Raw genomic sequence first — 15,562 nt, forward strand, 5'->3', positions numbered from 1 at the left:
TATATATATATATATATATATATATATATATATAATTTCAGTTTTAGCTATTTAAGTGCATCATGAAAATGAGAAATATTGTCTTGGCAACTTACTAAAATAAAATAAATTTAATGTTTATGATATTTTATTTCAGTTAAAATTTATTTTATTTCATTATTTAAGTAACAATGTTTTAATGGTTATAGATATATTTAAAAATATATATCTGAACATTGTTAAAAAAAACAATAATATTAAAACACAATATAGTTTCTTGAGAAGCAAAACAGCTTTTATTCTCTGTTTTAAGCATCAACCTTACTAAATTTTATTGACTGATTTATTTTTGATTTATTCTTAAGAAGTAATTTGCATTTATCATAAGAAAACTAAACTTAATAGAAAGATATATTATCTGAAAATAAGTCTTAATATCTTTAGAAATAAACTTGCATCTCAAATAAATATCTGATGTCTTGATATTTTTACTGAAAAACAAGGCAAAATCCTGATTTAAAATGTTTTTCCACCGTGGGCACTTAAAGTTTGTGGTATAGCTTCGTGTTCATATAGTACTTTCCAGCAGGATTCAACTTTTTATCCTTAAACTCAGAAAAAAGCCGTAGAAAAGTGCTTCCTGAGGAACTGACTGAAATGAGTCAAACTGACTTGTGATGATGTGAGTTTAGCTCACCTGTGAGGCTGGCTCAAACGTGACATTATCATGCAAGAGCTTGTGGGAGGCAGTTTAGCTCACCTGTGAGAGAAGGAGTTTTTGGACAGGTTCAAGTAGGAGAGATCGGCACAGCAGCCCCGCAGCAGAGCTCCAAATAACTGAGAGGAAATGGAAATAGGACACGGAAAACAGAGAGCGAGGGAAGGAGAGTGGCAGCAAAAGAATGACGAACATTAGTATAATTCTGCAATTTAGGACCATTAAATGTGACAGAAATATCAATATGAAATCAGAGACAAATTGTTGTCTCGCATCCCGGATGCAATGACATAAATCATGGTGAGTAAAAAGCAGTCTGGCAATAACAAATTCAGAAGGATGAGACACACTGTCAACTCACAGAGTCTACGGTACAGTCAGTGCCTGACAGGTCCAAATGCACCAGGCAGTTCGGCTGTGCCAGGAACAGGTACAGATTCTACAATGAGGAAGAGTATTGAGGCTGTTAATAGTGATGTGCATGTGTGTATTGTGTTCAGTCCATGTACTTTTGGATCCATAAATTTTTCCTTTTTTAACCCAGAAATTAAATACAGAAAATGCGTTTTTTTTTTTTTTATTATTATTGAATAAGCAGACACAAACTCATTTTCATTATTCAAATTATTTCATAAAAAATCATAAAAATTATATACAGCTTGTTTTTTTTAATGTATATAAATGCTACATTTAATTTATAGCTTTTTAAGCGTCTCTATATATATGCTAAAAGCGTCCTCTAGCGCTACCGACTTGGCTACCGGTAACCCATTGCTTTATGAAAAACCTCTGGCGTCAATGTATGATATAGTCATTACATATTTAATTCTTTGCATTTTTAAACAGCTGTTTGTATCCAGGCATGGTTCTATGGGGGTGCTAGAGGTGCTAAGCTCCCTCAAATGAAAGCAAGAGCACCCTCAGTTGAGGCTGTAAAAAAAATAGGATACTGGTGAAACACTCCAGTGCATATTTGCGTTTGCACTCTAGAGCGCTTCAAATATTTATATTTACAGCGTGTTTTTGTAGCATTGATCAATGTAGCCAATCACAGACATATCTGTTGATTTCTTGAACGCAGTGGCCAATCAGAGGTGCTTTAATTCAGAATCCTCTCACCGCTCAAAACGCTGCAGTTTTATTCAGTGCTGAATGATGCAAGCTCGCAAATCCTCTCATTATAACAAACAAAGTGCAGACATGATGTAAGTAAGATAATAACTGTGCAGTGTAAAGAGATTCATTGACAATAATGGAAATTTGTGAGATTCCGATAAACTGAAATGAGTGACAGCTTTTTAATTATTATAAAGGGAGCACTCTTTGCGTGCTTTCTTGGCTATAGTCCATTTTGAATTTGAATAAGTTTTGTTTTTCAGGGGATGGGGCGAAAATATGTCAAAATAGATGTGCATTAAAGGCACAATATGTAATTTTCGCCGCTGGAGGGCGCGTATTCAAAATAAACAAATAGACAAAGGTGTAGTTTGATGACGCCGTGACTGAGTGTGGAATCATGGGAGTTGTCGTCTTCATCCCCACAGCCGACGCAATCCGACGGGACTCGGGCAGAAATCATGTTCATGGATGAGCTAATGATTTATTAACGTAGTAGAAAGCAGGGTGAGGCTGAAAGCCATCGAAGCGAAACGAGGCCGCTGAACGAGCGTGACACACGGCTCGAAAGCAGCGGAGCTTTTATTATGCTTATAAAAAAAAGCAGCGCTGTTTTATCATACTAGATACGTTTTGAAAGTTATAATGTTATAATGCTACTCTGTGCGGTCGTCACCGGTCTATTCAAACGCACAACATATTAAAGCATCTTTGGTGTTTCCATGAAATCGAGGGTGTGTGACGTCATTGGCAGGCGACACAATGACACTATGGATACAGTCCGTGTCACTAGTTAAAATTCCTTATTTAAACAGTCTTCGAAACATTTGGGATAATGTAAGTACACAAAGTCAGCAAAATATATAACACTGTTCTAGTGGTTTTTGGATATTTTAATTAAAAAATCTTACATATTGTGCCTTTAAGGCTAGAGCACCCTCACTAATTTCAGAAGCACCCTCAGTGATTTGATTCTGGAATGGGGTCTGCCTGTATCTGGAGAAATTATATTTTTATATATTTGTTCTAAAACAGACCATTTCTAAACAACATATATGTATATTAAAGCATCGTGTGTAGCGCTCTAATGCGATGTATGTGTTTTGAGTGACCTTGCATGGTCCTCTCGGATCCCGTGACCCAGATAGCACACAAGATTGTCAAAATTATACCCCAATATATAATTTCATAACATAACATATATTTTATATATATATATATATATGAAATAAAAGTTCCCATACCCAGATTTGACATTTAAGGCTAATTGTTGAAAGCAATGTATAGTATAGTGTTAGTATAGTGACCGCATTTCTCTTGGACATCGCATTTCTATTCGCCCTTCATGAAGTTGGGACAGGATGTCTATTTTTTTTTTAAATCATACTTTAAATAGCCATTTATTATGTCTCTGCTTTGAAGTTTCTAGTTCTCAATCGAACGTGGGGGAGAAGCATTACTTCTAATTTGGCCAAAGAAAATGTGTAAAATCAACATTTTTTCTATATTAATTTGTGCATTTTGAAAATGTTTATAAAAGGTGCAAAAAAATCATTGTCGTGGCATTTTTCTTTTCCCAATAAAAGTACGAGACAAAAGTCATTTGAAATATTGATTTTCTTGCAAGAAAAGGTGGCAGTCATACAGCCATTACAGTCATGGCTGCAGAGTGCGACCCCCAATAACACTCTGACTCAGTATTTATATCCTAATCAAACCAGGATGCTTCTATCTCATCCAATCATAATGCATATTCAACATATGTGTCCATTTATGGTATCCAACTATGTCCCCTAGATGTGTTTCTAAGCAAATTGTTTTCTAAGGATCTAGGTATAAAATAGCATTTCTCGTCTCACACTGGTCTTGCACATACATACACACACACACACACACACACAATAAATAGATTTCCTGTTATCTCTCAGCTCATCGAAAACTCAAGCATACTGAAGCAAACCGAAGCACTCAGAGACAATCTAAAGCACACTCTTTAGTATAGTGAAGCAAATAATAATATTTCATACAGAAATCAAATTTCCTCAATTGCAAACAAAAATCTGAAAAGAAGTCAATATTTTACTTCTTCGCACAGCATTTTATGTGTACGGTTCTAATTTCAATTTTGGTTTTCATTTAAAAATACAACTGTTCTTTTTTTTTCTTTCTTTTTTTTCATCATGGTTAAAAAAGCCAAAAAGAATGGAAGCAAAACTACATGGACCGACCGTGTACCTGTCTCTGTGTGAGTTATTTTCAGCATCCAAGTGTTGGTCCTCACAAAGAAAAAAAAACCTTGAGGGGCTAACTCATGTTCACAATGAAGACAAAGCTTTATAATGGAACTATTATCATACTAATCTAAAATCTATATTTTGTGTCAATTATTGTTATGTAAAAAGTATATAAATAGTATATATAGAAAATATATATTTTATTAATTAATATTTAATTATAAATTATATTTAATTATATAATTATATGGATATATAAATATCCATATTCAATGCTGCTGTTCAACAGTTTTCCACATATATAAGTTATTGTGTTATTTAAATTCTAATGTTTTCACTTTTTTTTTTTTTTAGGTTCTTTTACATGTTCAAATGTTGTTTAATACTAATAGCTTCATATTTAAATTCACAATGGCCCCAATGTACCTACTTTTTAAATAATTGTTGCGTATAATAATACGTTTAAACAGTTTAATTTATGAGTAGTTTGTAACTAGGGAAGCTACAGTTAAACTTAAGATTATTGCTTGCCAATACTCCGCTAACAGTTACACCACAACTTTAACTATAGTGAATGTAATTAGCTTAATTAAAGAATACTAGAAGTAAAAGTCAGAAAAACACAAGTTCTAACCGTTGCATCCTCTCCAGACAGAATCCCTGGGTTCTTACTCAGGTCCAGATGAAGAAGAGAGTTGGAGTAGTCATCACTGGAGCACAGGGCCTGAGAAAGAGACGTGACACCTGGGAAGAAAGACAAAGAAAGGCTGAATCCCACAGGAAATTTAAAGTCCACTAGAGAAAATGCTTCTATTTTGCATGTTTTAAATAATACACTTTTTTTTTCATTACAAATTTAATCGTTTGCATAGGAATTTGAGAGAAATTAAAAAAAAAAAAACTGGTTGTCTCTAGGAATCATGTTCTATAGGAAGATTTGAGAATGGCAAAAGAAACATGTTGAGCTTTAATGAAAGCAAAAGGATCTGATTGTTTGTACAAAGGAGTACAAACCAATGTCAAAAATATACATATTTGGGCAGTGACTTCATTGACATTTTTTCTCAAATCCCTAACATTTCTTTGTATTTCCAGGTTTAAATGACATTTTGAATCCTATATTTTCAATGTGGTCTCATACTTTTGAAATACACTGTTTATGACCACTAAACCACAACAACATACACACGATGCTCTGTAAGCAGAGTGGATTTTCATTTTGTTTCTAAATACATGAAGAAAATGCTAGTGAATGCATTTTGTAGCGTGAGACAAAAAGACAGCTCAACTAACTCTGTTAGGTGGCAGCTTGCCAGTGAACTCAACCAGTATGCTTTCTCACCAGGGAGTAAGAAAATCCCATTGCACTCTCTAAAAGGAGGAATTTACTCATCAAAATGTTAACCACTGCAACCTTTCATGATCCAGTCGTCTTCGGTTTTGCTTTTATGGTAGCTGTAGTTCATTTTTTGAGGTGTAAATTCTGTTTTTACTGCTGATAGGATGCTGATTTTACTTCATAGTTCGCTATAAATCCCAACCGGATGTGGCAGATGCCAAAATGAAACATCTCAATTTGAAATGAGTTGTATTCTCTGTTGGCACAAGTTCATCTAAGTTCTGTATTCAAAGTTAAAACTTCTGCAGCTGTCACAAATCAGATTAAAAATAAAGATTAATGATGGGAGCTATTTTGAGTGGATGTTGATTCATGGCTCGTGTTAGAAGGCTATCCTTCTATCCACTCGGTTTAAAACGGTTTTGATTGAAAGAGAAAACCAGAGATTTCGCAAAGCCTGGAAGCAGCCAAGGATGCTGGTAATTGAGTCTGGGCTCTCCAAGAGAAGACTGGCTCTTTGGTCACGACTCTGAAGCTCTAATGTCAGATGCAACTAATCTATCGATAATCTCACTGATTTAAGAGAGAACAGGAAGCTGATTCTAGATCAGTGGAGCGAGAGTCGTTATTTTACAGCCTGAAATGCTACACAGAGATTGTGTAACAGAGTAAGCTAGATAGATCTGCTAGGTAAAAAAAGTTTATATTTCAGTTTATTTTATATTTTAAGTTGAAGTATTTTAAGTTATTCTAAGCACACAAAAACTATCTTTGAGATAGAGTGCTCAATAAAAATATAATAATATTAATAAATATAATAAGAAGTATAAAAATACAGAACTATATATGTGTGTATACATGTATAGTTTTATATTTGCATTATATATATTTTTATTTATTTATTTATTTTTTAATTAATTTAAATATTTGAAATTTTTATTTTTCTAGAAAGTTAGTGTAGTTATGGCATCTACCAGCAAGGGCTAATTGGAAATATGATCTCACATGAACTTTGAAGGCCTCTACTTGTTCAGACTTCTAGTGAATGGTAATTGTGGGATAGTTGTTATAGACTTAACCAGCAGAGGGCACTAAACCTCCAGGGACACATAGCTTCTGCACACACCCTTTGAAGAGAGCGACGTCTTGGAGAGGTTAAGTAGACGCAAGCCTTTACTGAGCCTACACACCTGCTGGATAAGGTTAGACACCCCTGTAAGGAAATACACATTCATAAACACATTAGATCAGTCATAGACCAATTCAAACACAGCATATTATCACAACTTCAGGCAAACACTGACGTTGTTGTAGTTACGTTCACAAATGCACACTTGTGATGTGACAAGCAATGACATGTGTCAGGCATGATGGCAGTCCGAAACTCTGACACTGATGCATATAGAGGGCATGCCAGTTTTGGGGAAGCTGCTTTAACACCACAAGCTAGTGAGAAAAAAGTAGCTAATTATACTAAAGCAATTTAAAAGGAGAAGTATACATTTATAAATAAAACACACAACCACACACACTCACAGACAAGCAGACAGACACACACATATGTTGGGTTTCTATGTTTTATGGGGACATTCCAAAGACGTAATGGTTTGTATCTATCGCCTTACCCCCCTTATAACTCTACCTCTAAACATACCCCTCACACAGAACTTTCTGCTATTTTAGATTTTCAAAAATCTCTTTATTATGTGTGATTTATAAGATTTTTTCCACATGGGGACCAAAAAATGTCCCCACAAAGTCAAAATTTACTGGTATTACTATACTTGTGAGGACATTTAGTCCCTATAGTGTAGGGAATACCAGAACCAGGACTTTTTATACTTAAGTGATAGTAAAGCCATTTATAATGATGATTTAATAAATGCTGTAATGTTGATTTAATAAATAAATTATGGGATATAATACAGCCGAATACCCTGTGAAGTTCACTTCATAGGGCACTACTGGTCGACTCAAATGTACTTCTATTTTTACACTATTTATAAATGTAAAAAATAAATGGTAGTGTTACTAATACTTGCCCCCCTAAACACTGTACACTACATACAAAATTACATAAAAACACACACATTAGAAAAGCACTTTCTAAAAGAACCCATTTTCAAATCAGCAACAGATGCAACACAATAAGTCAGCAAAGCAGAGACAAGAAAGAAAAAAAACACCCACTCAGAGACAGAAATAGCAGATGCACATGCTGATACAGAAAGTGTAAAAACAGACAAAGGCAGATAAATAGACAGAGAGGAGGGGAAGAGAGAGGTATAGTAGAAAAAGAGAGACTTTGATGCATGTACCTTGGTTGTCCAATGTATTGTGGGCCAAGTTAATGGAGTGTATGACTGATGCTGGGTTTTCTGACAGGGCAGTGGCCATTTTCTGTGGGAAATCTCTAAATGACAGAAAGAAAGTGAGTAGAAACGGAACCGCAATACAAAGCACTGCACCCTTGGACAGCGATTAAATATGGAGGCAAAGATGTGACAGGGGAATAAGACTGGGAACGGCATAAAGGGAAAAATGACAGTGACAGAACAAGAAACTAACTTTTAGATGAAAAGAAAGAGAGTAAAGTAGTCAGAGAGATGAATAACAGAAAGAGAGCAATAGAGAGATTTATAACTCACGCTTTAAGGCCAACGTTTTCTAGCGTGAGCTCCTCCAGACTGCTGGATTTACTGACAGTGTGCAGAATCTGTTCTACGACCTCTGAACTCTGTGTGAGAAAAAAAAGAGAAAAGCACTAGAATTCGATTCTTCAAGAAGATTCTCCATAATGACTGTAATCACAGATTTCAGACATGACGATCTATTTTTATATATACTAACGGTCAAAGGTATGGGATAGGCTGATTTGATCAAAAATACAGTAAAAACAGTACTATTGTGAAATATTAACACAATTTATAATAACTGTTTTCTATTTAATACATATAAAAATGTAATTTATTCCCGTGATGGCAAAATTGCATTTTCAGCAGCCATTACTTCAGTTTTCAGTGTCACATAATCCTTCAGAAATCATTCTAATATGCTGATTTGGTGCGCAGTTACTGGTGCTCAATTATTAATAACGGTTCTTAATATTATCAATGTTGAAAAACGTTTTTGCTGTTCAATATTTTTGTGCAAAATGTCATACATTCTTTAATGAAAAGAGTTTAAAAAGAACGGCATTTATTTAAAATAAATGATCAATTTTGATCAATTTAATGCATACTTGCCGAATAAAAGCATTCATTTATTCTTTTTAAAAATCTTACTTCAAACTTCAAACAAAATGCTGCAAAAACATTGAAAATAATAAGAGATGATTCTTGAGAAAGCTTATGATTGCATTACGATCAAATTAGTTTTCAAAGCAGCATGTAGATACAACCCTGATAATACCACAGTACTATTTTTGTAAGTGAAACAAACAAAAACAAAACAGAACTTGTTGAGAAGGTCATAAAAGATATTTACAATGCGCAAGTCTTTGCAATAAAGTTTGGTGAACCATGAGTTATACGCCATGGCCGCCACAATCACCGCAAGGTCCCTGTGACAAAAAGAGAAACAGAAGAGAAAAAAATCTAAACAAATTGTCTCAGTGAAGTGCTGCAACAACCAGAGGCGTTCTCACTTTTCTCATGCAAGCCCTCATAAGATTGCAAGCTCTCCTCAAGACTATAATAGAGATGTTATTATTCAAGAAAAATGATAGATTCAGCAATAAATGCTCCCTGAGAGGAAAGCCAGGAGAGGAAGGGACGGGGACAGTGTGGATCGATGGGAAAACTGGTGCCAGGTCAGTGAATTACTCAGCGCAATGTGTCTATGATACAGCTTTTAAAGCTGGCCCTGAGCCTAAAACCTTTTTACCTATTGCCAGAGTGGATCTTACTGCACTCAGATGGAGAATGGAGAAAAAGAAGGCGAGGGAAAGAAATGCAAAAGGGTTTCTCCTGTTGAGTACGGCTGATGGCTGTGTTCTCATTTGCAGCTTCGTCATTCCTCTGTTTGGACGCTGTAGTGAGACTGTAGGCAGTGTACTCAGTTCTCTCCTTCTAAATGAGTTTCTCTACTTCACCCGCTCATCTCTCTCCCTCTAGATGTTCTAATGGAACAAATGCTTAAAAATCAATGACATAACATCCTCAAGTCAGATACAGCATCTAGATCAGGGCTGTCCAAACTCTGTCCTGGAGGGCCGGTGTCCTGCAGAGTTTAGCTCCAACCCTAATCAAGCTCTTACTAGGCATAGAAACTTTCTAGTCAGGTGTGTTGAGGCAAGTTGGAGCTAAACTCTGCAGGACACCGGCCCTCCAGGACCGAGTTTGGACAGCCTTGATCTAGATATTAGTCTAAGTGTGCCCATTGGTGAAACAGTGAGAAACAAAAGAACAGCAGTTGAAATGCTCCGCATTATCAAGGCTTATTTGCTGATTCACTGTCTAAAACATTCTTCTTTTGTAAATACTTGTTCTTGAAACTCTACCCTTCCTGTATAGAGATATGCCAGTGACCACACTTACATGAACATCATTTTCTGATGAAAGACTATATTCTCCCTGTTGGAAAATCCAACTCAAGATGGCATATGGAATATGGTTGCTGGTATCTATCTAGTCTGAGCTAGTCATTAGCTAATCCAAGATGGTCATTAGCTGGTGCAAGCTGGAAGAATATCTTGTAACAGCAACAAACCAGCTCAGTACCAGATGGTCATGGCAGTTTAATGTGGTCACGCTGGTTTTCGGTACATTGTAGTTGGTGATCCAACTAATAACCTACTTGCACCAGCTAATGACCTGCTACAGTACATATAATATAATATAATAAAAGTACTTATTTGGAATTTAAACGTCTCTACTCAAAAACTGCTACACAGTTACTTCAGTCGTGATTAATCACACCTAACATTAACGTTTTTAAATATACTTTTATATTGCAATAATTTCACATTCAATCTTCAAATTAGAAACAACATAAAGACAGTATATTTTTAATATTTGTTCAATGGCATCTTTTTTGTGACTGAAGGCGAGTATCACTGATCCCCCCCCCTAATATTTAACCATTACCTATAGCCATTCAACATTACAGTATAATTGAGAGCTATTCATTTTAACATTTATTAAGACTTAAAAAAAATAGCAAATTCTAATTTAAGTGAACTTAAAACAAACTTCACATAAACCCATTATAATAAATGTCATATTTAGCAACCTGTGCCCTTCAGCAAGTAGGAAATATATAGAAATTTAATAAAGTTATCAAACACTAAATTCTAAATTAAATATAGATGAATCCTTAAAGCTCTTTTTTCTTTTGTTTCTTGATTAACAGACATCACAGCAGCTGGGTTATTAGGTTATATAGGCTGCTTTAAGAGCTGCCGCTGCTGAACATGATGCAGATCTGACACGCAATGTATTTTCTCACAACGCTTTACCTTTTCTGACCCACTTCAGGTCTTAAAGTCTCTACTAATGAGCTGACGAGTTGAATCGGGTGTGTAAGATGAGGGAGACCGTGCTGATGTGCTCCAGACCAGGACAGTTTTGAAAACCACTGCATTTCAGAGACATGTTCTTAATTGTGACTCATATATAACAAATACTTGCATACATGCACAGTTTTAAGGCAGCTTTAATCGCCTTTTTGGTAACTTCATGACTTAACTGATGACATAACTACGACATTGCATGCTCTGTAGTTTCATTTGCGGTTTAATTTGGAATTATATACAATGCTCTGCATATGTGTGTGCAATTAAAGAGCACGTGCTACGAGCACAGTATAATGGAAGACTGGACAGGAACATTAGTTTTTACTAACATATGGCCTGACAACATCTCATCTGACCGCAGTTCACTGTTGTTCAAATTCCAATCAGAATTTTCACTTGCATGTTAATGTGGTCAATGATTGAACTCAAAAGCCTTTGCTACAATTACACCAATCGTCTGAAAGAGACTCAATAAAACCGCTCAAAACGGTATATCTAAAATGACAAGCACTTTGTCTTGTCAGGCAAAAGCTCTTTTTAAAATTCAAAAATGATCTTTAAGTGGCCGCACTCCCAAAAGTTTCATCATGTGACTGCTGAAAAAAAAAATTCTGCAGATAACTGGAACTTGCCTTGAGCAAAGTGCTCAATGAACCGTATCATTTCTCAGAGTCAGAGTATAAATTTTAAGTGCATTTCCTTTTTTATGTGTTAAAGGTGGCTGGGTTGTGTAGCTGAGTGTGGCAGGGTTGTGTAGCTGAGTATGCAGAGTTGACGTCAATTTTCACAGCTCATATTCTGTATATACATGTAATCCTGTTTCAACAGGAAGAGAGTTAAGAACCAGCCTTCACACTTCAAACACAAACCAACATCAGCAGAAAATACAGAATCTGATCTGGAATCAGTTAAGGAACCTGACACCCATTGGACGGATGTAAAAAGACACAGCATGACTCAAACCGGGCAGGAAGTCAGCAGGGACGCCACAGGAAAGAGGCGAAATATATTATTACTGTGGCAGTTCAGCACACATTAAAAGCAGGCTGACATCAGATTGCCTGTGTCAATTATCATTCAAATCCCTGTCAATATGAAGCAATGAAGCAAAGAGCTATCATTAGATTAATGTGTCCAAAATGAAGAAGCTTTTAAACCACCAATCTGTGGGATGTAGCGATAGCAATGGAACTGAAGGCTAGCAATTAGAGGTTGCAGATACAGAACAGATATGTACAGATGAGATGTAAATTTGTGGCTACCCGCTTTCCAGGTGACTGAAGTCCAACAGGCTAAACTCCCTGTTGTCCTGCGAATGATAGATGGTATCCACATCCTGAAAGAGCAAAAGACAGGAAGAGAGAGAGAGACTCAAAAAGAGGAAGAAAACACATTTAGAGTGCAATAAAAGCAGTGACATACAGAAATTGGGCTCTTCACTTGCTGAGGATATTTTTGTGGTCAATAGGAAGCTCTTACCCACTGCACTTCCTCTTTACAGGTGATCCCATTGTAATCACACAGAGCTGCATATGTCTCAGAAAAGCCCCCTGATATGGGAGAAAGAGAAAGGGTGATTATGTGCCTAACAATCAAAAACTGTCCTACCTACACTCATACACAAACGTTTTTCAATGATTTTAGAGCACTTAAAGCCAAGAACTCTCTTCTTATCAAGATCTATTTTCGCTGCACACGACACTGTTCTTGAGTTGGCTATACCATATATACAGTATTTCTGGTTTCTTTAAAATACTAGTAAATACATTTATTTCTAAAAATTAAAGAATATAAAGTTACTTGTGGATTTTAAAGGAATAGTTCTTCCAAAAATGACCTCAGGCTAACCAAGATATAGATGAGTTTGCTTCTTCATCTGAACCAGTTATAATTGGAGAAATTGACATCACTCGCTCACCAATGGATCCCCTGCAGTGAATGGGTGCCACCAGAATGAGAGTCCAAACAGCTGATAAAAACATCACAATAATCCAGAAGTAATCGACACAACTTTTCAACTTCTGGCCAAAATACCAGTCCATATTCCATACTTCCTCCAGTGTAAAAGTTAATCCCCTGTTGTCTTCTCACATCAAAAATCCACCAACATATTTGTTTAGAACTGTTTTGGACTGTTTATGTGGGTTTGTTTATTACAGTTAACTGATGAACTGGAGCAGTGTCAATTATGTGGGTTTTTGTGATGCTTTTATTAGCTGTTTGGACTCTCATTCTGACGGCACACATTCACTGCAGAGGATCCATTGGTGAGCAAGTGATGTAATGCTACATTTCTCCATTTCTGCTCCAACGAAGAAACAAACTCATCTACATCTTGGATGGCCTGAGGGTGAGTAAATTGTCAGCAAATTATCATTTTTGGGTGAACTATTCCTTTAAGACTCTTGTTGCAATAACAATTTACAACAGTAGTTCTCAACTCTAATGTTGGGGACCCACTAATCTGCACATTTTGGATGTCTTCCTTATTTAACACAGATCCAGATTAGATTCAGATCATCAGGTAGTTAGGAGAGAGCTAGATGTTTTTGATTGGATAGTTTTTTGATTGGCTAACACGTGGACCACAGTCAATATGACACTATTTTAATAATATCTGCCAGGAAGTAGGGATATTTATGTGCTGTCTTCAAAAAACAAAAAGAGATTTAAAGTGTTCTCCTATGACACCAAGACTGTGAAACAAGACTGATTTGTTTCTCATCTTTAAACATATGAAACAAGTCAAACACAAAGACTACTGTGCATTAGCACACTGCATCTCTCCCTGTCACCATATGAAGGGCACAGACTAATTTGCATAGTCTATCTTATACTCACTATCACTGGTTGCTATTATGATTTTATTTTACTTTTATCATTTTTACTTGATCTTTTGTATTATTCTTTTTGTTGTTTTCTTAATTTATGTATTTGGCACAGTGTATTTATTCTGTCCTTCACTGTCTACAGCTGCAGCTGCTGTGGCAAAACAAATATTGTTATATAATTTGTCATAGCAAAGCACACCAAAACCGAGTTCATGGCATAAATTATGTGCATACATTGAAAATATTCTATAAGACGATGACAGAGGTGTGAGGGGAGGTAAAGAGATTAGAGAGATTAATATCTGGTGTATAAAAAAAATATTTATGAGACTGTGGGGATGCATGAACTATATGTACTTATATTTCTCTCACCACATGCCCTTTGCGTCTCCACCGAACTCTCAGAGCTGGGAGAAAATTTCAGATTTCCATCAGTAACATCTCCATCTGCGTGAAAGATGGAGGGGCTGAAAAAGAAGAGGGAGGGGGTAGAGGGGGATTCACAATGCATCAGAATCTCAGTTATTCTGACCCAGCATGTGAACACCTGGCCAAAGAGCTGAAACAGGAAAGAGAGCGAGAGAGTTGAACAATGAGACAGAAAAAGCGCGCTATTATGCATTGCACTAATCTCCTCCTGTCTGAATATGAGAAAATCTCTCAATTAACTGCTCAGCAGTACCTCACACCCCTGCTGCTCTAGCAGATACCGACTCCTATAGGCAGCATTATGGATTCTCCAAAAAACTACATTAGCACTATGAGATACAGTGCAAAGGCGACAGAAATCAGATTTGCATCTCTGTTCAGATGGTATAAGCACATATAGACTGCAACAGCGCTAGTCTCTGCCTTAGACATCATATTTGCTGACCGTCCGAGGCATATTGCAGCATATTGCATTGATTGGCTGTTTTGTAATACAATTTCCAAAAATAAGGGCACATAGGTTTCTTTTTTAGTCCAACTGTGAACAAAGATTTGCTTTAATGGAGAAACTGAAATTAATGAAAAAAAACTATTCCAGGTTAATTAAAAAATATTACGCATTAGTTAGCTAGATATCCATATTTCACTTTGCAATGTATAAATAATATAGCAAACTTTGGCAGCACTTTGTGAACTTAAACAGTTCACCTAGTTGTTCCAAACCTATATGAATTTCTTTCAGCTTTTGAACACACACAAAAAAAGATATTTTAAGAATGGTGGTAACCAAACAGTTGACGGTAGCCATAGACTTCCATAGTGTGGAAAAGTCAGTGGCTACCATCAACTGTTTGGTTACCCACATTATTCAAAATATCTTGTTGTGTGCAGCAGAAGAAAGAAACTCGCACAGGTTTGGAACAAGTGGAGGGTGAGTAATCATTTTTGGGTGAACTATTCATTTACCAAAGATTTCATCATATCATGTACTTATAAATGGGAGTATTGGAATTTTATGCATATTATGTGAGGTTTCTTAACAAAAGTAAAGAGTCTGTTATTGTTAAAGAGTTTTAAAAAATTGTATTGCAAACATTAGACCTTGTGAGCTTGTATTGTTGCTTGTTTTATGTCTGTATAATAATATAATATAATATAATATAATAAAAGTACTTATTTGGAATTTAAACGTCTCTACTCAAAAACTGCTACACAATTAATTCAGTAATTCTTTCAACAGCAGCCTATTATTGTGATATAATCTATTTTAAACAAACCTGCCCCTAAATGCAATGCAAATACAAAGCAAATTGTGATTGGTTGCTTTTTGTGTCAGTCAGACAGTTTACTCCTGTCTGAGTGGGCAGTTCTTCACCAGAATAAGCTACAATGTGTACCATT

The 15,562-nt window shown here is 35.8% G+C and overlaps 1 protein-coding gene across 4 annotated transcripts in view; it reads right to left on the reverse strand.

Moving 5' to 3' along the window:
• LOC107567554 (leucine-rich repeat-containing protein 16B) overlaps positions 1-15,562 on the reverse strand; it is a 56,375-nt gene that overhangs the window by 26,966 nt on the left and 13,847 nt on the right. For all 4 annotated transcript variants that reach the window (XM_016253242.1, XM_016253244.1, XM_016253241.1 and 1 more), the window contains exons 6-15: positions 14,105-14,199; positions 12,381-12,451; positions 12,164-12,237; positions 8,873-8,948; positions 8,035-8,123; positions 7,705-7,799; positions 6,513-6,599; positions 4,682-4,791; positions 1,059-1,136; positions 740-816 (exon numbers count right to left, since the gene is read on the reverse strand). In XM_016253242.1, coding sequence (XP_016108728.1) covers positions 740-816; positions 1,059-1,136; positions 4,682-4,791; positions 6,513-6,599; positions 7,705-7,799; positions 8,035-8,123; positions 8,873-8,948; positions 12,164-12,237; positions 12,381-12,451; positions 14,105-14,199 — 852 coding nt within the window. The remainder of the gene's footprint in view (positions 1-739; positions 817-1,058; positions 1,137-4,681; positions 4,792-6,512; positions 6,600-7,704; positions 7,800-8,034; positions 8,124-8,872; positions 8,949-12,163; positions 12,238-12,380; positions 12,452-14,104; positions 14,200-15,562) is intronic.

This window comes from Sinocyclocheilus grahami, unplaced genomic scaffold (assembly GCF_001515645.1).
Source record: "Sinocyclocheilus grahami isolate Dianchi unplaced genomic scaffold, SAMN03320097.WGS_v1.1 scaffold1168.1, whole genome shotgun sequence".
NCBI lineage: Eukaryota > Metazoa > Chordata > Actinopteri > Cypriniformes > Cyprinidae > Sinocyclocheilus > Sinocyclocheilus grahami.